The sequence below is a fragment of the Lissotriton helveticus genome, chromosome 5_1, assembly GCF_964261635.1.
Source record: "Lissotriton helveticus chromosome 5_1, aLisHel1.1, whole genome shotgun sequence".
Taxonomy (NCBI): Eukaryota; Metazoa; Chordata; class Amphibia; order Caudata; family Salamandridae; genus Lissotriton; species Lissotriton helveticus.
The window spans coordinates 569,105,420-569,131,803 of NC_136065.1; the positions used below are offsets into that span (position 1 = coordinate 569,105,420).

A 26,384-nucleotide genomic window follows, 5' to 3' on the forward strand; every position below is an offset into this window, starting at 1 on the left:
ATTGCAAAGAAGGGAACAATTTAGACAACATCTATTAAAAAGCTGTATTATCTTTAATTACACATACATATAATAAAAAACGTAAATCATATTTGACAAAATACAATTATAAACAATTAATTACAAAAAATCATATCCAACTTATCACAATAGTCTATTAAAATCAAAAAGTGGCAATCATTAGTATCGACGCGCGTTTCGGCGTTGGAAAAACGCCTTCTTCAGGAGCTACAGATATTTCTGGAAAAAACACAAATGAATATAACTATTTTTCCTTTCTACAAAAAACATTTTTTTATAAGTTAAAAACATTCATAAAACTCTTTTTCCAAATACATGTTCTCATCCCATAAATAGCCAACCTTCATCCCTCTATATACAACAAACATGATATACATCTAGCCCGGGACCAGGGTTCAATTCCCCGCCTCGGCGGGTCTTGGGCTCAAAAATTCCACGGACCTGATAATTCTCGCCTCGGTGCCTATTCCAATCATGGAGTGCAACTCTGGGCAATAGCTTGCTTAATCTCCACAACGGCCCCCACAACGCTAAGGATGCCTGGCCTCCACCTTGGGGGTGCCCAGGAGTGGCCACCTCACTGGGAAAGCCAGGATGGGTTCCACAGCGGTATTCGTACAAGCGCCTTGAGACCCTTGCGGGTGAGTAGTGCGCTATACAAGTATCAGTTTACAATTTACAAAGCATCTCTGTGAATGCTTCATTAATTGAGGAATATGTTGGAAACGCAGTAGCCAACACACTCAAACCAGTGGGAAGCCCTAACAGATTCCCTTCACACATTTTTTTTAAGAACCTGTGGCAGTGCAGAAGGGAACAATTTAAAGAATGTAATCCATCCCCACGAGTTTAGGTGCAGTCTCACGGAAAAATGGTAGGCCATAGTCCTTGAAACTGAAGTGAACACATCAGAATTGTCTGTTAGGAGAATAGTATAACGCCTTTAGATTGAAAGGATTTATGACATCCACCCTAATTTACCACATTTTAGGGGTACTCGTGGGAAAAGTGTGACTTGACTGAATTTGCCGACCTTAAATAATGTTTTGTATGCAAAGTCTCTATATCATGGGAAGGCCGTATTTGTAGTGCTATGAGGCGGGCTGTGCTATCCACTCGTCCACAATTTGCACCCATTATATTTCTGACTCATTCAAGAGTACTTTAGAAAGTGCAGGACACGGTAGTGGGAAAGGCATTGAGAAGACTAATGTGTACACACTGTTATGACTTTATGGCTGATCATCTAACTTGCATTGCATTTTCCTGGCTACGTTTTCCTTACAAAGGGTTGAACCTGCCACCTGCAGCTCACACATAAAACACTTCTGCGAATGCTTAACCTAAAAACACTCCGGTCAACAAAGGCCGAATGACACGAATAGAAGGGGGTAATCGTCTGCTGGCCTGCTACTAAATTAGTTATAGGAAAAACAGGAGGGGACCCATAAACCAAGTTGGGATGGGTATACTGTGTAGAAAAAACAATTCCCAACAGGTATTATTGAGAGACAATTTCAATTGTGCATGCCTGAAGGCATTACTGAGAACAGAAACAAGGAGTCAAAAGGGATTTTGAGGAACGGTGGTATTATTCACCAAGAACAAAGGGCATTCAACATATGTTTACAGTTTACAACAGCACTGTAAAGATTAGATCTTGTGACAACCCAGTGGCACTTGGTGCAAGGTGCTATATACAGTTTAGGTGAAGTGAAAGTGCAAGTGCTTAAGAACAGCATTGGTGGCGCATAGAATACGGTATATGCATCAATTACAGCTTCAATTATAATAAACAAGTTACAGTCACTTGAGAAAATTATTTTCTTATAAAAGCTGAAAGTGTCATATGCGTCATTTGATTCAAGCTGTGTGGTCGACGGCGTTTCGATCCCCTAGAGTCGGGATCGTCATCAGGACGGGGTTGTTCTCAATGAATACAGTGCTGCAGGCAAAGGAAGGGTAATGGTGAGCGTGGCTGGTGGAAAGGGCGAGGAAAGGGGGGGGGGGTTTGTGCGGGGGTGAGGGCGCACTCAGGAGGACTGAAAGGCAAGGTATATAGTGTTAAGGGCGGGGTGAAGGTAGTGATGGCCGCAGAGGGTGGAGTGATATTTGGGGGTGCCTAATGTGAAGGATAGGTCTGTTTATTAAGTGGGGTCGTGTTCCACAAAGCAATTCGAAATTAACTTACAAAAAGCCAAGCAAGGATGCGTGGTTTGCAGCTTTCGGAATGAATACGTGCTGGTCACTGGAGGGAAAAGGCAATTATTAGTTTCAGGACGCATGGTTAACTGACACAGAGAAGACGCGGTCTGCCGCTGCATTAAGTGCCGAACAGCCACGCCAGATGAGCCATTGCCCTCTGTGCCCCCCTCGTCTCAGGTAAGATTCTCTCCGTCGGTCACAGGCTACGCGCCCAAATCGCGCTCCTTGAGTTCGATCATGGGGACCTTTCCGTTTAGTGATCACACACCCCTTGTATTCCCTTTCAGGAGCTGCCCAACTACGTGAGCAGTCCCAGGACAAGTCGCTACCAGGTACTGACACCCCCAGCGCCGGTCTTGCACCCACCAGTTAACCATGCGTCCTGAAACTAATAATTGCCTTTTCCCTCCAGTGACCAGCACGTATTCATTCCGAAAGCTGCAAACCACGCATCCTTGCTTGGCTTTTTGTAAGTTAATTTCGAATTGCTTTGTGGAACACGACCCCACTTAATAAACAGACCTATCCTTCACATTAGGCACCCCCAAATATCACTCCACCCTCTGCGGCCATCACTACCTTCACCCCGCCCTTAACACTATATACCTTGCCTTTCAGTCCTCCTGAGTGCGCCCTCACCCCCGCAAACCCCCCCCCCCCCCTTTCCTCGCCCTTTCCACCAGCCACGCTCACCATTACCCTTCCTTTGCCTGCAGCACTGTATTCATTGAGAACAACCCCGTCCTGATGACGATCCCGACTCTAGGGGATCGAAACGCCGTCGACCACACAGCTTGAATCAAATGACGCATATGACACTTTCAGCTTTTATAAGAAAATAATTTTCTCAAGTGACTGTAACTTGTTTATTATAATTGAAGCTGTAATTGATGCATATACCGTATTCTATGCGCCACCAATGCTGTTCTTAAGCACTTGCACTTTCACTTCACCTAAACTGTATATAGCACCTTGCACCAAGTGCCACTGGGTTGTCACAAGATCTAATCTTTACAGTGCTGTTGTAAACTGTAAACATATGTTGAATGCCCTTTGTTCTTGGTGAATAATACCACCGTTCCTCAAAATCCCTTTTGACTCCTTGTTTCTGTTCTCAGTAATGCCTTCAGGCATGCACAATTGAAATTGTCTCTCAATAATACCTGTTGGGAATTGTTTTTTCTACACTGCTACTAAATTAGCCACTTTTGCCACTGCATTGAAAGTATGTGGTGGCAGTTTCTGCATTAAAGGTGTAGTGCTTTTTTTTAACATATTCTTCAAGAGAATGTCTATCCTCAGTTTAGGCAGGGTTCAAGCGCGTGCCAGCCTGGTGCAACAGCGGGCAGGGGTGGGGGTAAACTTTAAAGGGGCTATTCCAGTCAGCGCCTGCGAAAACTAGTGCTGTAAATAGTTACATTATATTTTAATTAACGTGCACGATAGATTCGCAGAAACAATATGAAATACTAAGTCTGAAAAACATTTGAAATGCAAGGAAAGTTCAAGGAGCAGAATGTCCCGTCGCACTGGGAGCAGCTGCTGTCATCTGAGGCCCCCCACAAATGAGATAACGGGGTGATCTGATCATGTAACATAGCCACATAATGTCTTAATCAGGTGCTGGTTTTCAACCAAGAACAATAGAGAAAGCAGCAGGGGCGTCCATGGGGAATAGGAAGGAGGGGTATAATCTGCTTCAGAGACAAGGGCGCTCTCCTCTTTGAAGGGTTCAGGTGTGGAATGTTCTTTCTTCCGAACGTCTTAGCCATCTCAACAAACACTCAATGAGGAGCACCTGGAAGGCGGCCATCTTGTAAGGCACCGGAAGCCTAGCTTAACCTACACAATTCTGCAGAGTGTCCGAGTGTCTTTGTTGAAATTGAAAATGCGATTTGTAGCTAACTCTCGCCTCTCTTTCCTCAGGTGGTTCGAGGGTTTTAACTGGGAAGGTTTAAGAAAAGGCACATTGACACCTCCTATCATACCAAGTGTAAGTATGCACACTGTGTGCATTGTGGGGAACTATGGTTTTCATTTCATTTAAAGTGAATGACTGGTGTAAAATCAACTCTATCCATGAGATGGGATAATGTTGAAAAATAGTAAAATGCGATTTTAACAAAGGCCGAAGGAAGTGGGAATTACAGGCTGAAGGTACAAAGGAAAGAGATTAGCAGTAAGTGACTATTACTTGAAAATACATCTCCTCGCACACACACTCGCCAGTGGGGAGTAATTGCCAGGAAGATCTGAGAGGCTCCACGTTTACTTAAGTTCCTAAAGGACGTAGTAAAAACAACCAAACAAGGAAGGAGCAAATACGTTCATTTTTAAAGGTGTGCTGTTGTTTCTACGACAGGAATTGTTTGTTATAATTATTGTCTTAACGAATATTCCTTCAATTCAATGCCATAGTCGACAGGAACAATGTTGTTTTGTTCTCTTGGGAGAGGTGATGTATTAACATGCACTTCAACAGGCTATTAAGACACACTGTTAAAGCTCACTTTAAGATGTACACATTCCTTATTGGATGAAATGCATATGTCTTAAAGTCATGAGAACCGAAACTCTTTCGCTTTGCATCGGTCTTCTCATTCTTCAGAATCATACCTTGTCCTGCAGAAGGACTTTAAAGTGAAAAAGGGTTTAAATAGTGTATCCTTCTACCTCTTGATGAGCATCACATATGAAGACAACTGCCCCCTTCTCTTCTCACACAAAAAGATATGTTTTGCATAAATACTTTTACCGTTCATACGTGCATCCTTTTTAGTGGTTTATCACGTTGTGTACAACTTTTCGGTGCTACTTAGGCTGTTGCTAACCTATCAGCGCAATCACACTTTTTACTTTAAAAATATATGGAAACACGTGACAGTCCTGTAGCTTCTAGGACAAAGGATTACACATGAAATACTATGCTGTTACCATAAGCAAAACATATTTTATAAGACATTTCATTCACCCTCTTTAAAGGTAAAATATAGGGCTGTTATGTTAAATGGGTTTTATAAAGCGCGCAGCTACTCAGTTGAGTGTCCCGGCGCTGGACGTGAGGAATGAAATCCCTGTGCCACAGTGACCGCTGAACTGGGTGTTAAAGCTGAAACAGCCAAGGTTTCAGTGATTTCCTAAATGTCAGAAGATCCAGCATCAACCTTAATTCCACCGGCAGATTATTCCACAGTTTCGCTGCTTGCACCTGGAAGGAACGTCCCCCAATTCGAGCTCGAAGAAATCTGGGGGTATGTGCCAATTGAAGTGCTGAAGACCTAAGTGTGTGGTGAGGGTGATCAAATTGAACTCTCTTTGCAATGTACCCAGCACCACTGCCGTGGAGTGCCTTAAAAGCAAGAACCAAGGTCTTAAATTGGATCCTCTTGCAGACTGGGAGACAATGCAAGGATCTCAATTGTGTCGACATGCGGACTCTAGGGCCTAGCATAAATATTGCTCTGGCTGCTGCGTTCTGGGCCACCTGCAGTCTAGCCAGTAAATATTCTGGTAACCCTAGGTAAAATACGTGCACGTAGTCTAACCTGGAGATTATCAAGGCTTGGACCACCGTTTTTCTATGGGTGATAGGCAAGAGAGCCAGAAACTGCTACAGCATCTTGAGCATGCCGACCACTGTCTGAATCTGTGCCTGCATGGAGAGGTTCTCATCATGCTTCACACCCAGATTTTTCACTGACTTTACGGATGTTGTAGGAGGGGACATGTTAGCTGGCCACCAACTGTACCAGACATTGCTGGGGCGGTAACCAAAGAAGAGGATCTCCAACTTCCGAGGGTTGCATTTAAGCTGGTTACACTGGAGCCAGGAGAACACTTCTGTTAGGCAGCTGTTGATCCTGTCTCCATTAAAATCTGTATCTTTGTTGCAGGTGAATAGCAACTGCATATCATCTGCATATGATACGATTTTTGCTCCAAGTTCCTCTGCTAGAGTCGCTAAGGGTGTCATATATATATATTAAAAAGGATAGGGCTTAAAATGGAGCCCTGAGGCACCTCCACCTCTATGGATAGGGGCAGCGAAAGGAGGAGACCATACTATTTGCTGGCAGTCTTTTAAAAAAGAGGCAAACGAGTTGAACCCTGTACCTCCAAACCCACACTCCTGAAGTCTCAGCTGGAGTCGGTCATGGGGGATGGTGTCAAATGCCGCAGATAAATTAAGCAATATGAGTACAGCCTTGCCGCCCCTATCCAAAACCTCCTTTATGGCTTCAGAGACTTCCAGAAGTGCCGTCTCCATGCTGAAGTTAGCCCTGAATCCAGACTGACTCTGATATAGTAGTGAGTTAGTTTCGACAAAAGCGGTAGTGGTGTTGTTCACCGCTTTTTCTAGGCCTTTAACGAAGAAAGGGAGCAGAGTTATTGGCCTGTAATTGGAGGCTAATTCTGTGTTCAGTGTTGTTTTTAGGTCTCATCTAAGGCATTGCTTTAGCAATGCTTTGGCCGAGATATTAAGTAGGGGCTCTCAGAAATGCTCCCAACGGCGGATTGCCTACAGTGCATGCGTGTGGGCTCGTGCATATCGCACACCATTTGCAGCCTCTGAGCCTCTCTCCGCACTCATGCTGGTTTGCTTGCAGCCAGCATCAGACTTCAAACACTTCAAAGGAATCCGCTAGGGCGCTCCTACTAACATAAATTAACAAGTCGTTGTCACAAAGCTTCACAGGAAAGACCAGCAATGCCATATGGACAGCAGGCAGCCACAACACATCTTCCCCATTACTCTTTTCCTACCATTTTTTTGTCGCTTTCCAGCCGCTCGACTGTGAACTGCAGTCTTATTTATTATTCTAAAAAAAAAAAAAGATAGACAGAAACATATCTTGGAAATCGCAATGGGAATAATTTGAGTGTTAGTAACCTTTGAGCTCGTAATACCAAACGATAATTTTACTCTCAATAGTTCTAGAAGTAGCACATCCTTTCTTCTTCCATTCGGTTACGCTTCCTGTCCTCTTCTGTTTCATTGTTGCCTCCTCCCCTAACTCTGCCCTCTTTGTTCTCCCGGGTTTTCTATTGAATCTCCTCCACCCATCCTATCTCTTTCTCTTATTCTTCCCCTCTACCTATTCAGATTAATTATCTCCTTCTTTTCCCCCTCCTTATTCTGTTCTCTATCTGCATCTCAATCCAATCTCCCTTTTTTGCCCTCTTTTCACTTTCACCCCATCCATTTTGTCCTGCCTCTTCACACTGCACCCTCACACACTGCACCCTCACAAACTCTGCACCCTCACACACTCTGCACCCTCACACTCTGCACCCTCACACACTCTGCACCCTCACTCACTCTGCACCCTCACACACACTGCACCCTCACACACAATTATACTCTACTGAAAAAAACATACACTCCACACAATACCACTCAGTGCCACATAATTACACACCACATAATTACACTCTACTGAATGCAACACACACTCCACACAATACCACTCAGTGCCACATAATTATATGCTACATAATTACAATGCAACATACACTCCAAACAATACCACTCAGTGCCACATAATTACACGCCACACAATTACACTGAACTCAATGCAAGATACACTCCAAATACCACTCATTGCCACATAAATATATGCTACAAAATTACACTGCGCTCAACGCAACATACACTCCAAATACCACTCAGTTCCACATAATTACATGCCACATAATTACACTGCACTCCATGCAACATACATTCCACACAATACCACTCAGTGCCACATAATTATATGCCGCATAATTACAATGCAACATACACTCCAAACAATACCACTCAGGGCCACATAATTACATGCCACACAATTACACTGCACTCCATGCAACATACACTCCAAATACCACTCAGTGCCACATAGTTACACACCACAAAATTACACTGCATTCAATGCAACATACACTCCAAATACAACTCAGTGCCACATAATTACAAGCCACATAATTACACTGCACTCAATGCAACATACACTCCAAATACCACTCAGTGCCACATAATTACATGCCACACAATTACACTCTACTGAATGCAACACACTCTCCACACAATACCACTCAGTGCCACATAATTATATGCTACATAATTACACTGCACTCAATGAAACATACACTACAAACAATACCACTCAGTGCCACATAATTACACACCACATAATTACACTCTACTGAATACAAAATACACTCCAGACAATACCACTCAGTTCCACATAATTATTTGCTACATATTTACACTGCGCTCAACGCAACATACACTCCAAATACCACTCAGTCCCACATAATTACACTGCACTCAATGCAACATACACTCCAAATACCACTCAGTGCCACATAATTACACGCCACATAATTACACTGCGCTCAATGCAACATACATTCCAAATACCACTCATTGCCACATAATTACACTCCACATAATTACACTCCACTCAATACAACATACACTCCAAGTACCACTCAGTGCCACATAATTACACTGCTCTCAACGCAACATACAATCCAAATACCACTCAGTGCCACATAATTACACGCCACATAATTACACTGCACTCAATGCAACATACACTCCAAATAACACTCAGTGCCACCTAATTATATGCTACATAATTACAATGCAACATACACTCCAAACAATACCACTCAGTGCCACATAATTACACACCACACAATTACACTCTACTGAATGCAACATACACTCCTCATAATACCAATCAGTGCCACATAATTATATGCTACATGTTTACACTGCGCTCAACGCAACATACACTCCAAATACCGCTTAGTACCACATAATTACACGCCACATAATTACACTGCACTCAATGCAAGATACACTCCAAATACCACTCAGTGCCACATAATTACATGCCACATAATTACACTGTGCTCAATGCAACATACACTCCAAATACCATTCAGTGCCACATAATTACACTGTGCTCAACGCAATATACACTCCAAATACCACTCAGTGCCACATAGTTACACGCCACATAATTACACTGCACTCAATGCAACATACACTCCAAATACCACTCAGTGCCACATAATTACATGCCACATAATTACACTGCACTCAATGCAATATACACTCCAAATACCACTCAGTGCCGCATAGTTACATGCCACATAATTACACTGCCCTCAATGCAACGTACACTCCAAATACCACTCAGTGCCACATAGTTACACACCACATAATTACACTGCACTCAATGGAACATACACTCCAAATACCACTCAGTGCCACATAAGTATATGCTACATATTTACACTGCGCTCAACGCAACATACACTCCAAATACCACTCAGTGCCACATAATTACACGCCACATAATTACACTGCACTCAATGCAACATACACTCCAAATACCACTCAGTGCCACATAGTTACACGCCACATAATTACACTCTATCTATCTATCGCATCACCACATCATCACTCAGTACCACCACAACATCACTCAGGGGCACCACACATCACTATGCGCTACCACAGCATCACTGAACGCCACAGCATCACTTGTCGCCACCACAACATCACTCAGCGCCACCACAGCATCAATCTGTGCAACCATTCAACAACAACTGGTTCAAATATGTTCTCTCAATGTGTCAAACTTTATTACAAATGGCACAAAAAGATGTTAATATTTCACTTCTGTTCTTGGATTTTCGTCACAATAAAATACAGTAAACATAATCTTCACTAAAGTTAATTTCAAAAGTTTAAGCTATTGCCATTATAACTTACAATAACTTTTATTTAAGTATTAATTATTTAAAAAAAATTAAAAGCAATTGTTATTTGTAATATCAATACATCTAAGTCACATAAATACAACACATATTACATTACAAATGCTATAGGTGTCACATTTGCGAAAGTTAAAAGTGTTGTCTTTGCAAATGACAAAGCAATTAATTTAGCTATTTTCAAAACCAACACATAAATAAAATATTTGTCATTGACAATACCAATAGCTCAAACTTTCCTAATGCGAGACCTATTGCATTGCAAATGCTTGTTTTTAATAGGGGTAACATTATAGCTCTTTTCCACCTATCTGGGACCTGCCCTGTCTCCAAAGAAAGATTTTGGATCTGGTTGACCGCTGGATTAATGATCTCCGCTATCGAAGCCAGAATGAGGGCAGGGCAAGGGTCGGAGGGGGAACTGGATTTGATGCCTTTCATAATATCTAAGGACTTTTCCATGGAGATCCTCGGAAACTGTTTGAAAGAAGGTACTTTGACTTGTGTTGGTAAGGAGACTGGTGTAACACTGTCTCTACATGTTGGAGATGTTGCCGAAAAGGACTCCTGGATGTCTTTGATCTTATCATGAAAATAAGCGACCATGTGACCATTCCATTCTTCCATGGGAGTAAATGGCTTGACTGCCACTGCAGGGGAGGAAAAGTCACTGACTATTTTCTAATGTTCCTTGCTTTTGTTCATTGCAAGTTCTATTCTGGCGGAGCGGAAAGTTTTTTTTACCTTAATAACTTGTTTATAAGCCTTCAATGCCTGTTTATAAATCATGTTGTCCATGGGGTCAAAAAGCTTTCGCCAGGTCCTTTCTAGGTGTTTACAGGTCCTCTTTCTTTCTCTAAGGACAGTAGTAAACCTGGGGGCAGAGGGCCAGTCATTCTTCCCAAGACGAGAAACAGGGGGTGCAAGTTCCTCGGCCCAGAGCCAGATCCATTTGCCCACGCCCTCGGCATCAGCCTCCAGATCCCCACCAAGAGTGATTGGGTGCTTGTTGATGGCATTATTTAGTATCTCAGGTGTAATTAAGTGAAAAGGTCTAAAATTGCTACTCTTGGGCTTCCCGGAGGGATTTGTTTCCTTTTTAATTTAATAGAAAAATATAGGAGGAAATGGTCAGACCACACGAGAGGAAGTGGTTGGCACATGTCTAACTTGACCATGGAGAAAATCTGATCTAAGGTATGGCCCTTCTCATGAGTGGGGGAATGTACATACTGGGCCAGTTCTAACATCCCCAGTGACTCCAAAAGTCTGATCGACTCTACATCTTCTGGTATGTCCATATGCATGTTAAAATCACCTATTACCATACAGTGTTTGTGTTTCATAACAACAGGTGAAACGGCATCACCGGTTGAAGCTAAAAACCTCCCAGCAGGACCTGGGGGTCTATATATGTGAATGCCCATCAAAGATTGATGTGGAGACACCCCCAAATGGAAGCCGAGACATTTTGCTCCCTCTACTTCAACCAAAGGAACTATTATGCAAGAGAAATGGTTCTTAAAAATTATGGTGATACCTCCCCCTATACCTGCTGGATGGTCATTCCTGATAATCTGATAGCCCGGCTGGATAGCTGAGGCTATAGTGGGGTTTGAGGCCACGCTCAACCAAGTCTCTGTTAAGTATAAAAATTCTGGGGATTTTTCCACTAATAGGTCCTAGACGTTGAGGGCATGTGATTTCAGAGATAGTGTGTTGCGTAGCAGGGTGTGAAGTTGCGCATTGTCCTTGGCAAGGGAAGCATCACCCTGGTGTAGGTTACTCCCTGCCTGCTTCTTTGAGAGCTGCCCAGTTTCTTTGACAAAGCCCTCCCAGCCACATTGTGAGCAACCGTTTAGCGTTGGCTGCACAAATACGGATAAAGGGATAGGGGTGCATCCGCTCACTTTCCTTCCTATGTCTAAGAGCGAGACTTTGGTGTAGCATCTACGAGACCCAGAAGACGGCTTGCCAGCAGCATGGCAAGCCTCCGGGACCCTAACGGGGGCAGACAGGCTTGCCTTTGGCGCGCCCGCTGTGCGGCCAGGCCATTGCGATCTTTTATGGGGGTGGGAGGGAGATTGTAAAGCTAACAACTAGAACGATGACCAGGCGGCAGACCCGCTCTTACAGACAGATACCGCAGGTCATGAAAAATGAGGAGCTACAAAGAATTTAAAAGCACAGGTATTATCCAGGGATCAGAATACCATGCTGTACAAATGAAAGAAATTTTATGTCAATGGTGATGTGCTACAAATCTTTTAATTCGTACAACAACAACCATTTCAATCACAGCATGGACTATGGTTGTCATAGAAGAAGAGGGCTAAACTAGGTCTAGGATCAGATGCATACCAGATTTTGAGGCTATTGATTAAAGAACAATTTGCACAGAACGAATTTAAATGAAACTTTTTTACATAGTTAATGGTTATCCTGAAACTCTGGCATGGTTCTGGCCCTCCTAGGCTTGATTGCAATAGATGCTAAGCAGCATCATTGTTCAAGAACCTAGGGCCAGATGTAGGTAATGAAGATTTATCGATTCTAAAATACTGAATTTTACTGATTCGGTATTTTAGAATTGGTAAATGGGATGTAGGTATTTATTCGGTAAGTATTACCGAATCGGTAAGATTCGGTAATTACCACATCGGTATTTACCGATTCGGTACTTCCCATTCATTCCTATGGGCCTGGAGACCCATAGGAATGAATGTGAATTACCGAATCGGTAAATACCGATTTGGTAAAAGGGGGAACACATTGAAGGGTGGCAGGTCACTTTGACACCCTGTTGCACCCCATAATCGAGCTTCTGTGCACATGTGGCACACATACATGCCCTAAGGGCATGTATGTCTGCCACATGGCACAGTTGAAAATGCACAGATTTGCATTTTCAAAGGAATTCGGTATTTACCACCAACTTATAGTTGGTGGTAAATAACGAATCCTTAAAGCACATAAGCACTCTTAAATGTGCTTCCTACATGCCATTACCGATTCGGTAAATACAGAATCTGTAAATAATGATTTGGTAAATACAGAATCGGTAAATACTGATTCGGTATTTACCGAATCATCACCTACATAGCAAATGCCTCAATACCGGTCGGTAAGCCTGAAATTTAACGAATTTCGGGTTTACCGACCGGTAATGAGCCACCTACATCGGGCCCCTAGTTCTTACCTCTTCTCTTTAAAGTGCTATCCAGCTGTAAAGAATACATTATATATCCATTTAACATCCTTGAACAGTCACAAAAACCTTTGCAGCCATAAGGCGACTTATGCCTGGCCAAATTCATACTGTACATAAGTGCACATTAAGAGTAATTCAAAGAGGTGAATAGATGTGTAATTTATGAACGAAGGTGTATCAACACCAATTTCATATATAATCTTAAAGCAATTAACGTTTTGTGTTCCAAAAGTCAATTTATTTGACACAAAGCTTCAAAAATTAGTTCATATGGGATATAGTGTTCTAAAGAGTCCAGACATCATTTCAACTAACACGTTTTGCTATTGAAGACACCTCTGTTTAAAGGCTAAAAAACATTTTGTAAAAAAAAATTATCAGCAATGCTTTGAGGCATATTTACCAGGGAATATAGCCACCAGAACGTCACTTTTAGTAATGTTCTGGTGGCGGTTTGACCTTCTCCATACGTACAAAGCGTTGTTAAGCCACTTATTTGTGGCGTAACTGCGCGTTGTAAATAAAGCCCCTTTACACGCATCACTTAGCATCGAAGTGTTGGGCAATGGGTGTTTCTGTGGGCGTTCCTCTGCAACACCCATTGCTTTTGACGCTGCCCGAGATTTAAAAGAAGGTGTAAATCTGAAGCAGCGCCAAAAAAGAATGCCATGCAAGAGCAGGCATTAGAATGGCGCAATGAGGAGAAGTACTTTTATTTCTCCTTGTTTTTGCTCTTTCTATGTGTGCTGCATTATGCAGCACACATAGAAAGAGCATAATGCTATTAGTGATTGTTTATGTGCAGGAAGGGACACCTTCCTGCACATAAACAATAATCCCTGTAAAACAGGCACTTTTGCACTGGGGTGCAAGGGTGCCTGTGTTGGTGCTAGGCAGCTGAATTTAGCACCTGCGTTTGGGAAAACACAGGGGTGTGCCATATTCTTGACAATATGGCGTATCCCTGCGTTTTGAAAATGTGCGGTACTGCCAAATTTGACGCAGCTCAGTGCACCGACATTTTCTAGTAAATATGCCCCTTTATGCCAAACAAATTAAACACATACGTTTATCAACGCTTAAATAGACATTTGTCAATAGGAATAGTATGCCTCACAAAAAGGCAGTTTGAATCAAAAGTACATCAAAGTGTAGTCAGTGGAAAAAAACCTTAATTTAATAAAATTTGTAATAATGAACCTCACCCTTAAGGATAAAAAGTTAAAGTGCAAAATACCAGTATTCCATAATATAGGGAAAAGCATACATTTATGCACTTTCACAGTACTGCAAATACACCCATGTGACCAAGAATAATAACCAGATAGATCACAGACCCATGAGAAAGCTACAGAGTCTGAAATGTAAACAACAAAGGGCAGCCCGATATTACCATCCTCCAATAATCAGAGTTTCAGAAGGATGTGGAATCTAACTTCTGTTGGCATCTAAGCTAAAATGTACAACATTGCGGTCATATTGTATTGTGTAAAAAAGCCACCACCATTTAAGTGAGGAATATATACTCATGTGGATCAACCCTGAAAAATATATCTGGAAGTAGAAGTGCACCATGTTGGTAAAGGCTGATAACAATCTGTGCAGGGAAACAAACAGAAACATACAGCAGAGCTCTATGGAAATAAGACTAAAAACTGTGACATATTTAGAAACTTTTGATAATTCGAATGTAAAAGAATCTCCCACTGATAATATGAATGAAAAGGAAGGTAAAGAGATTGAACATATGGAAAAGGTTGTGATCAGAGTTGGAACTGCTAGGAATTGAATTTTTAAAGGCCAGTCCCAAAAACAGTACTCTTGAGCTATTATTTACAGTGGTGAGGGAGTAGAAAAATAGGTTTCATGTGCAATAAATAGAAATATATATTACTAGCAGCCCGTCCCGACCTTGTCCAGGAGCAATCAGGCTTCCCCGACCCCCGCCCGCCCCGACATTGTGCAGCAGCCCGGCCCCCCGCCCGCCCCGACATTGTGCAGCAGCCCGGCCCCCCGCCCGCCCCGACATTGTCAAGCAGCCCGTGCCCCCGCCCGCCCCGTCCCCCGCCTGCCCTGACCCCCGCCTGCCCAGAGCCTTACCTCAGCCGCCGGTCCTCCCCCGCGCTCCTCATTTCACCGCACATTGTGCAGCAGCCCGGCCCCCCGCCTGCCCCGACATTGTCAAGCATCCCGGGCCCCCGCCCGCCCCGTCCCCCGCCTGCCCCGACCCCCGCCTGCCCCTACCCCCGCCTGCCCGGAGCCTTACCTCAGCCGCCGCTCCTTCCCCGCGCTCCTCATTTCACCGCTCCGCCGCTCCTCGCCGCTTACTGCTCCCCCCGCCTGTCCGCCGTTCCTCACCGCCATTCCGCCGTTCGTCACTGCTCCTCCCCCGCGCCATGTCCGCCGCTCCTCCTCGCGTTCCTGGACGCCGCTCCTCCCCACGCTCCTGACGTCAGTACGCAGGTCGCGGCCGGCGCTACTTCGAAGGGACTACTTTCTTTTAATGTTAATTTTTTAAATAACGTTTTTTTTTAAATTTATATAGCCTATAACCATCTACACACCCTGACGATTCCAACCGTGTATCGGGTGTGTGGATTGGCGCTGTGGTTCCCGAGTTTACCCGCCTCAAAGGTGCAAAGTTCTTCCTTTATAATAGTAGTATAGATATGTTTAACATATATGAAGATCATGACAATTTCATGATCAACAGATTTACGCTAATGCTCTTCGCCACCCTACATTATTTTGACTCTGATTTTCAGGCAGTAGCCGTGCTGCTTAATACAGAAAAAGCTTTTGATTCCCTTCAGTGAGATTATATGTTCACTGTACTCACAAGAATGGGCCTTTCCCAGTTCTTCCTCCATTGGATCAGGGTTCTGTATACCAAACCCATGGCCAGAGTTTGTGTCAAAGGCTGGGTTTCGTCGGTCTTCCCTATTGGCAGGGGCACACAACAGGGCTGCCCCCTGTCACCGATGCTTTTCACGTTGGAATTGGAGCCTCTTGCTTGCAAACTTGGCCAGCGGCATGCATCAGCTGCATTGCGCTTTAGGCTGCGACCGCTCGTGGTCTCGCTGCATGCCGACGACATGCTACTATATGTTATAGAGCCTGAAACATACCTTCCAGGGTTGCTCCGCGAATATGTTAACCTGGGATTATTTTGTGCAGATGCAGAGAATTAGGTATACCCATAAATACTTGTGTGCAGTTAATGAATAAATGAATAGTTTATGTCTCTTTCAATGTTTGCTTTTATTTCTCATGTATTTGCAACAGATACACTCATTGCATTGCAAAGTGGTACAATTGTTTTCATTACACATAGCTGGCTCTCACCCTTCTTTCATCAGACTCAGAGGTCCTCAAAGGGGCTGAAACCCACTCCTATATGTGGAACCTCTCCATAGGCAAACCACAGGAATGGTAAGTGGATATCCCTGTTTTCCTCAGGGCCTCTGGCAGCCTCTGATCATGCCCTCCATGGTCTTCTTGAACTTCTCAACAAGTCCATTGGTTTGTGGATGGTAAGGGGTGGAGAATTTGTAAGCAGACATGACATTTGTGCCCCTTTCAAACACAACTTCCTTGAGGAAACCCATTCGGGTAAAAATCCCCATCAGGGCTTTTCCCACTGCAGGTGCAGTCATGGTTCTCATATGGATTGCCACGTCCATCATCCCCTTTGGTTTTGCTTTGGATACGTAGTGGCATGTTCAACCAGAACCAGGAAAAAACTGTTGGCTGAAGCAGTCTGGGGACCCATAGGCCCTACAATGTCGATGCCCACCCTCTCAAAGGATGTGCCTTGACAGGAAAGGGATTAAGTGGGGCTTTAAGACTCTACCCTGTCTTCCTGCTGGCCTGGCTGGCCACACAAGTCCTAAAGAATGCATCTGAGGAATTCTTGATCCTAGGCTAATGCACCTTGGGGGACAAGCCTTGCAAAGGTCTTGTATTGGCCCAGGTGTTCTGCCAGGGTAAATCCATGAGTCATCTCCAGTAGGACGGCCCTGTAGCATTTGAGGACTACGAGGGCCTTTACTGTCCCATGCCCAGGAGCCTCAGGCTCACTGTACAGAAGGTTGTCCTCAGAGTAAATGTGGTGACTACTAGAGACTTTACCTGCTGCTTGGGCTTCAGCCTCTTGCTTCACACACAGATTGGACACTCACTTTGTGCCCTAACAAACTCCTCCTTGGTGGGTCCCCTTTCCACGTGCCATTCAGAAAGATCAGGTAGGTTACCAGGGAAAGGAATGTCCTCCTCAGTGGACTCTGGGGCAGCCACGTCAAGTGCCCCATCCATCTCATTTGAGGTACATACAGGGGTTAGTTTCCCACGCCCTCTGCCTCTCCCCTCTTTAGCAGCTTGCTGGGCCATTGTTCCAGGACATCCAGCCCTTTTTGACTCCCATCTTGAGCAGACATGGACGATGTGTTAGCACAAATCCACTTACAGGTGGTGTGTTAAGGTCATTACCCAACAAACAGTCCACAGCAAAAGCAGGGCTCTCTGCAACTTTCAGAAGCCCTGACCCCCCCACTTAAATGGAACAAGGGCCACAGGATAGTAACCCTTTCTGCTGGTAGCCACCACAACCTGGTGGAATGTGTGGGGAATTACCTGCTCTGGGGAAACCAACTGACTCCTTTCCATAGTTATACTGACTACTGTATCCCTCAGGGCCTCAAACCATTGCTCATTGACGGTGACCCATTATCTATACTTTGTTGTATTTGAGAGAACATGGATCTTTGAAACCATCCTGTCACTCAGGGACACTGGGGTAACCTCACTAAACTCCCCGCATTAACTGGGACAATCTCCTCCCCCAGCATTACACTAGCCACCCCTGGAATCTTTCCTCCAGTGGGAGGTGGTGCTCGTCTTGGACACTTGGGATCCCGCTTGTAGTGTCCATACTAGTAGCACTCATAGCACATAGCGGGCCTGGGCTGCTGACCTTTGTCAGCATAGGTTTTTTTCTGGTGGTCTGTGAACCAGGCCCTTTTCCTTGTAAATTGTTTTGGGGGCCTGAAAAGAGCTTCTTCATTTGCTCTCCCCCTCCATCGTCTGTTGTGAACCCTGACCATCCTTTTGGGAGTCCCCCCAGGCACCTTTTTGGACATTCTGGTGCTGATCCAGAGGTACGCCTCCACAACAAGCTTCCTGGAGTCTGTAAACTTGCTTTCAACCAGCTCTGGAAAACAAGTATCAAGAATGTGCTCTTTTAAAAACAAGTTATACAATCCTTCATAATAATGAACTTTGCTTCCCCTCACCCAGCCCTTCAGTGCCTTACCAGCATATTCCAAGAAATCCACCCATGTTTGTGTAGAGAGGTTATGACTGGCCCTGTACTGTTGCCTGTACTTCTCAGGGGTCAGCCCAAAGTTGCTGACTGAAATAGCCTTGATGGCAGTGTAGTTGGTCTAGTCCCCCACCTCTAATGTAAGGAGTGTGCTCCTCCCCACTGTGGGCATGTACCACCATAATCTACCCCCAGAACTCCTTTCTGACCCTCTGCTTTTTCAAAGCCAGTTCCTAGGTTGTCAACAATTGATCTATGTCATCCCCGAATCCATAACTGGGCACCATATCTTTTGGGATATGAAATTTAGACCCATAGAAAGACCCTGCAGGTATGCTGCCACCAATATTGTTGTTGCTGGACCCAATGTGGAGGGCTCTAATATCCACCTCTCTGAGGCTAAGCTCCTGGGCCATATTATTTTCCTCCATGGCCAGTCTCTTCTCTTCTAGAACTTGCTCTTTCTCTAGTTTGACAAGGGCCTGCTCCCTGTCAATCTTGGCAAGCTCTTGTTTTAGTTTCCTCTCCTCCATCCTGTCCACCAGCTCATCTCGGGACAGGTTCTTTGAGGACACTCTTCTACCTGGTCTAGAGTGGACTTCAAGTCCTGGGAGAAAATTGCTCCCACTTCTGTAGGCTGGAAGACAAGTCCCTCTGTTAGGTCCTGCTCGAATCCTTCCTCAGACTCAGCTCCCGACTCCTCCTCCGCTTCTCCCTCTGGGTTGGCTGCTACCCATGCTCGTTGGGCTTTCTGAATCTCCTCCTTCTTGGCACCTCCCTTATGCAACACTCTTCACTCCTGGAATGACCCCTTGAGCTGAGCCACTGTGTATAGCTCCCGGTTACCCTGCTCAAATTCCATATTGGCAGGTAGGACCACAGGTATTACAGAAAAAATGGGACTTGGGCAAAAGGACTTTGGAAAAATCAAAAGATGTCAGAACAGGGAGAATTTTAAAAAGCTTGAATTGGTCTAAGTATAGAGTTGTAGTGAACAATGAGTTACTATATGATAGTGCACAACCACAAGTCCTCTCTTCACTGCTGATCATTAATGTTAGAAATGGGATTAATGATTGGCTGAGGTATGCACTCAAGCCAGGCTGGAACCACCACCAGATATCGAATTTTAAAAGAATAAATGCAGTAAAGCACTTAGAAGCAAATAGTGCTTAAAAGGTTATTTTAACTCGCATTGGACAAGGGCAAAGTCAAAGTTTTGGGCCGACCGCAATGGTGCGCCAACCGGCTAAATGACCAATGCAAATGACCAATGCAGGCCCCATTGAACAAAGTACCTTTCCTGGTTCGCAAACAGCGAGATGCGTGAATGTTGAGGTCCGAAGGATGAGTCAATCATCTCCAATCACTGAAGGCTATGCGTCAGTTCCGAAGACAGGTGTCAGAGTTGAGAGGCATTGAGCTATGCACCGGATTCTGTCAAGCAGTTGAGTGCTGAGTTGATCTCACCAAGCTGCAGTGGAGGCAATACGCTGTCCAATGTGTCGATCTCTGGAAGCAAAGGGCTGGTTCCGAGGTGATGTGATTCATAGAGTGGAATGGCAATTAGTGGAGTAGAGTGTCTTAGAGTGGTGTGGCATACTATGTTGTGTATTGGCGTGGCATATACAATGAAATCCCATAGAGTGGCGTACAGTGGAGTGGTGTAGAGTAGAGTGGACTTGTGTGGAATGCGATGGCATAGAGTTTTGCAGAGTATAATGATGTGGGGTGCAGTGGTGTAGAGTGCAGAGCATAGAAGTCAGCAGCATACAATGCAACGTCGTAGAATGAAGTGACGTAGATTAGAGTGCTGTTGATTAGTAGAGTGCTGTTGCATAGAGTGCAGTGGCATAAATTGCAGTGGTGTAGAGTGGAGTGGTGCAGAGAACAGTGGTGTAGAGTGCAGTGGTGCAGGGTAGTGTAAAGTAGCATAGAGTGCAGTGGCATAGAGTGGTGCAGAGTGGAGTGGCTTAGAGTGGTGCAGAGTAGAGAATAATAGCATAGAGTGCAGTGGCAAAAAGTGCAGTGGCATTGAGTAGAGTGCTACATTGTGCAGTGGTGTAGAATTGAGTGATGCAGAGTAAAGTGGCATAGAGTGCAGTGGCGTAGAATGCATTGGCATAAAATGCATTAGTGCAGAATAGAGTGGCATAGAGTTCAGTGGCATAGATAGTATTGTTGAAGAGTAGAGTGTCATAAGGGGCAGTGTTGCAGAGTGGCGTAAAAATGCATTTACGGAGACTGCAGTGGAATAGAGTAGAATGGTGTAGTATAGAGTGTTGTAGAATGCAGTGACATTGAGCAATGTAGAGTGCAAGGGCGTAGAGTGCAGTGACGCAGAGTGCAGTGACATAGATATAGTGGCATAGAGTCCTGTGGTGTGGTTTGGCATAGAGTAGAATAGAGAGGGCAAGTGTAGACTGCATTGGCATAGAGTATTGCAGAGTAAAGTGGCGCAGAGTGAAGCGGTACAGAATTCAGCGGCGTACAATGCACTATCATAGAATGCAGTGGCATAGATTAGAGTAGTGCATAGTAGAGTGCAGTGGTGCGTTGTGGAGTGGTGCAGAGTGGAGTGACATAGAGTATGGTAACATAGAATACGGTGGCATAGAGAGCAGTGGTGCAAAGTAGAGTCACATAGAGTAGGGTGGCATAGAGTGCAGTGGCACAGAGAGGTGCAGACTAGAGTGTCATAGAGTACATTGGTCTAGAGTGGTGCAGAGTAGAGTATAGTGGCGATGAGTGGAATACAGTGGATTGGCATAGAGTGGAGTGGTACAGAGTAGTGGGCATTGGCATAGAGTGTATTGGCATAACGTGCAGTGGCATATAGTGTAGTGCTGCTAAGTGGCATAAAGCAGAATTGTGCAGAGTAGAGTGGAGTGGGCTAGACTGGAGTGGTGTAGAGTGCAGTGGCGAAGAGTGCAGTAGTGTAGAGTAGAGTTGCGTAGAGTGCATCAGCAAAGAGTAGAGTGGTGGAGAGTAGCATAGAGAAGTGCAGAGTAGAGTGAAGTGGCTAAGAGTGCAGAGGTGTACAGTGTTGTGGTGCAGTAGTGTAGAGTAGAGTTGCGTAGAGTGCATCAGCAAAGAGTAGAGTGGTGGAGAGTAGCATAGAGAAGTGCAGAGTAGAGTGAAGTGGCTAAGAGTGCAGAGGTGTACAGTGTTGTGGTGCAGAGTGGAGTAGTGTTCAATGGTGCAGAGTGCAGAGACATCGTGTAAAGTGGAGTAGTGCAGAGTAGAGTGCAGTGGTGAAAAGTAGAGTGGAGTGGTACGTAGTGCAGTATGCATGGTGTGGTAGTGCACTGCCATTTCAGACAACACATTTTTAATTGACATGACCATTACATTTGCACAGACATACAGTTTTACTAATAAAACTATAAGGCACACAAATTATAATGTGTGGAAATAGCATCACCTAGTGTATTGATTTGTTTTGATCATAATCAAATATTTTGTTTCCAACACACTTCAGAATTATCAGAAAATGTGTTTCATTTGTGCTTTGCCAACTGTGATATATTTTTTAATACTTGCACAGTTCATTTAACTGTTGTGTGCTAGAAAAACCCATTTCCTCTACCCCAGTATCCAGCAAGACTGTCACATAAATCCTCTCACTTTGAAGTCAGAGAAAGATAAGGAAACACGAAGGGGCAGATTTAAAAGAAACTAAGGCAGCGCGAGTTAGCAAGGCATTTTACTGTGCCTCGCTGCGTTAGTTTCAAAGAACAGGGATGCAACATATTTACAACAATATGTCTCATCTTTGTGCTTCCCCCTGCGCTGGCGCACAAACTGCTGCCATGCCAGGCACCCTTGCACCATGGTGCAAGGGTACCCTGTCACGCGGATAATTGTTTATGTGCAGGGTTCCCTTCCTGCACATAAACAATCAGAAATTGAGTTTTACATCTTCCTTGTGTGCTGCATTAGCACACATAGAACTTGCAAAACTTCATTGTTTTAATGATTGTTTATGTGCAGGAAAGGACACCTTCCTGTACATAAACAATCACCAGAGGTGATTTCCTCTTTCTATGTGTGCTGCAGAATGCAGCATGTATAGAAAGAGGAATAAAACAAAGAGGAATTCATTCATTTCTCCTCGTTGCCCCTCCCTACAGACGCATTTCCAGATTTACGATTTCTTGTAAATTTGGAAATATGTCAGGTTCCATGGGTGTTACATGGCAACACCCACATCAAAACCCATGGAACACCCCTTTCACGCAAAGTGCTGCATGTAAATGGGCAGTGTTTACTTGGACAGAAAAAGTCACACAGGGTGGCTTTTCCTGCCCTTGTAAATGTGGGGCAGCAAAATGCGCTGCTGGTGCGTCACAAAAAGTGACGCACCGGTGGCGCAAGGTGCTTGTAAATCTGCCCCAAAGTTCCCTCAGAAGGCAGAGCCTGACATTTGGCTCTGTCTTTGAATGCACAGCAAATGTGACTAGATAAGAATTAGATTTAAAGGCCTGTTTATAGAATGGAGCACTCCTGGAAGAATACAAGGAGAGGTAGTGTGAAAAGGCTTTGCTTCATGGGAGGGATGAACTGAACCTGGACAGCCTAAAACAAAGGGAGCAAATAGAAAGCCAGAAAATTTGAGTTACAAACCACAAAGCCAATAGTAAGGAACGGGCAGAATGCATTCCCAGGGAATATTTCAAAATGTCCCCAAGATGTCTTTAGCAAACCAGACAGCTGTGCTGTCTAGTAGGCTCCCACCTAAAAGGTAGAAAAAGAAATTGAAAACAAAATGTTACCGATAAATAGCAAAGGTGGGCAAGAATGAAGGATAAAGGGAAGGTAGTGGAACTAACATTAAGTTACAAATAAACAGAAACTATAGTGGGAAGAAGAGAATTAGTACAAAAGATGAGAAGAAGATGAAGTAGCTTGTGGCCGGTGTTAAGAATGGCTGGACAAGAAGCACTATGTGCCCCTGTTCTGACATTTACGCAGTGCATAATTTGTAAAAAAAAAAAGCATTTACAATGCAATGGTCTCAGCATTGTTAAAGTTAGAGCTATTGGCATTGCTCATAACATTATTTTTATTTATGTTTTTGTTTTTAAAACATAAATAAATGGCATTGTCATTTACAATGCAATAGCTTAATCGCTCGCAAATGCGAGACCTATTGCATTTGCACCCACACAGAGCCACCCACACACACATACCGAGTCACCCACAGAGAGCCACCCACACACACACACAGAGCCACCCACACACAGACAGAGCCACCCACACAGAACCACCCACACACACACACAGCCACCCACACACAGACAGAGCCACCCACACAGAGCCACACACACACACACACGCAGACAGAGCCACACACACACAGCACACACAGAGCCACACACACACACACACACAGAGCCACACACACACACACAAAGCCACACACACACAGACAGAGCCACACACACACACACAGACAGAGCCAGCCACACACAGAGATAAGGGAAAATGATGTGTCTGAATGATCTCTAGTCAATATATTGTGGGCTACAAGGTGACTCACTTGTTAGAAATAAAATATTGGTGGGCGGTACCAAGGAAAAGTTTTGCTTGGTATTTTTAATAGGAGTCGATGGGTTGAAATAAATGCTATAATTCACAGCTTTTAACATCTCACTCTCTGAACCGCTCTAACAAGAGCAACGGTATTGCCTATAATTCCTGTACACTTGCCACTGACCATAGAATAAGAACAACATGTTTCCATCCTGAGAACATCAACCTTCGCGAATTTTATTAGTATAAACAAACAATCTTGTTTACAGTGTCCCGAGTATTATTGCTCTGGAAAATAGTTCCACAGAAATGAGAGACCACCAAATGTTTTCCAAAGCACTGTTCAACTTAGTAAGCATCTTCACTAATGAAATGTATGTACATCATAAAGCTCGCTACACAACTGTATGACAAAGAAGACATTGTTCGGCATTTGGACACCTGCTGTCTGTTCACTAGGACACTACATACAGCTTCTCTGTCCCAAAGTGCACCATCAATCACTGCTCTCCACCCCAGAGCCCGCAATGAGATCTGACAGTGACAGCTCGCTGGAGAGGCCGCATATACGAATTTTAACAGGAGGGGGGAGAGAGAGAGTCAGTGGATTCAGTCTCCCAGATCATATAAATAAACAAAGTGGAATCCACTCAGGGTGATAGTGATCCCTAGAGTGATGGGGAACACACAGTGTTGTTTAAATGCCCCTCACACACCAACAGGCCCCTTGGTGTCATGCTTCATCATCGGGGCCTTCGCACCCCTCTACGGGATGCGGCGTGCTACGACTCGCGAATACGCAGGAGCACTTGAAGTGAACTATGTGTGGGGGTGTGTGTTTTATATACAAAGGTGTGAGTGAGGTGAGGTGAAAAAAAGTGAATGGTTAAAAAATACCTGGCACGTGGGAAAAAAATACTTTATTAAATCCCCGGCTGGTATTATTAAAATAAAGTGCAGGGCGTGGTTTAAATAGATACGTATTAGGGTATCCAGACCACTGTTTCAAAAAGTCAACATGTTTCGGAGGTCAAAGCCCCCTTCTTCAGGACAAGGGTTAATGCACTTACCCTCCCCTTACTCACATGTAAAATATAAAAGTGTCAATAAAAATTACCACAATGTGTAATGTTCCTAACAGTGTTATATGTTAGTGAATATCGTTGCGCCCAATTGGCGTAAGAACCTGTGGAGACAAAATCATAGATAAACATACAGATCTATAATTCACAGGTTAAAAGAGAAGAATCAAGCCTCTCTGAAAAAACATCAGGTTGAACCAAAAATAATGGGACCCTGGAAGGAAAAAGAAAAAGGACACTACAAACACATAAACACACACAACACACCAAAATTACTCTCTGCTCAGATGGAAGGAGAGCAAACATAAAGAAATAGAAGTCTTACTTAAAGTTCCCAAATACAGGACTTCATGGGCCTAAGCGTATATTGGGGAATCCTTCCTTTCTAATCAGAAACCTAAGAAATCAATATCAGGGGTTCAGTAGGAAAACTTCGTAGTCAATGCATCAGTAGTACAGAGAACAACTGCTTCTCTCAATGGTCTATAACTCACGGTTACTGCCACAGCTAATCGCCTGCCTTCCCTCAACGCGTCTCCGGTGAAGTGAGCTACGAAGAATTCAAGGCCCTTATATATGTTGTGCCTGTAGGTAATTAATGCCGGTAAATTGATTAATGCAGCCCGGGGGAATGCCCAAATACGGAGATAACAACCTCCGAGCGTCCGGTGTTGCGCTAGCGCCTTTCACTGCTCTGTCGCGCATGCGCATTACAGCTCTAAAGGTGCGCATGCGCGGCGAGCGAGGCTGCCGCGCATGTGCCGACGGAGACGCTACGTTAATACACGGAGCAATTGGTTTTACGACTAAAAGCCTGTTAAATGAATGGAGCTTCAATGGCAAATACAAAATAAGCGCTTCGGTGAAAAAATAAAATATGCGCATATGAGGCAGTGCATTTGACAAATTTACAGCTAGATGCTGAACAAAAAATAGGCAATAAGCACAATGGTGATGAATTAAACTACCTTTAAGAAGTAGACTACCTTAAAGGAGTTTTTGAAGGGCAACAGTGTACTGGTTGAACTCAACAGACGGTGATTATTTCACAGGGCTTGTTATTAAAAAAGGGGGGAACTCATGGAACATGGTCCCTACCGAAATGGGATAAATCCTCGATCACAGCTAGGTAGTATCACATTGCAATGGTGTATTGACCCAAAGGAACCCCACAGTCATATTTGTTGGATGTAACCACACGTGTACATCAACAGTTTGTGATGGGTAGTCAGATAAG

At 44.2% G+C, this 26,384-nt stretch overlaps 1 protein-coding gene across 2 annotated transcripts in view; it reads left to right on the plus strand.

Moving 5' to 3' along the window:
* PRKG1 (protein kinase cGMP-dependent 1) overlaps nucleotides 1–26,384 on the plus strand; it is a 2,371,600-nt gene that overhangs the window by 2,319,077 nt on the left and 26,139 nt on the right. For both annotated transcript variants that reach the window (XM_078642916.1, XM_078642915.1), the window contains exon 17: nucleotides 4,153–4,219. In XM_078642916.1, the coding sequence (XP_078499042.1) occupies nucleotides 4,153–4,219 (67 nt within the window). The remainder of the gene's footprint in view (nucleotides 1–4,152; nucleotides 4,220–26,384) is intronic.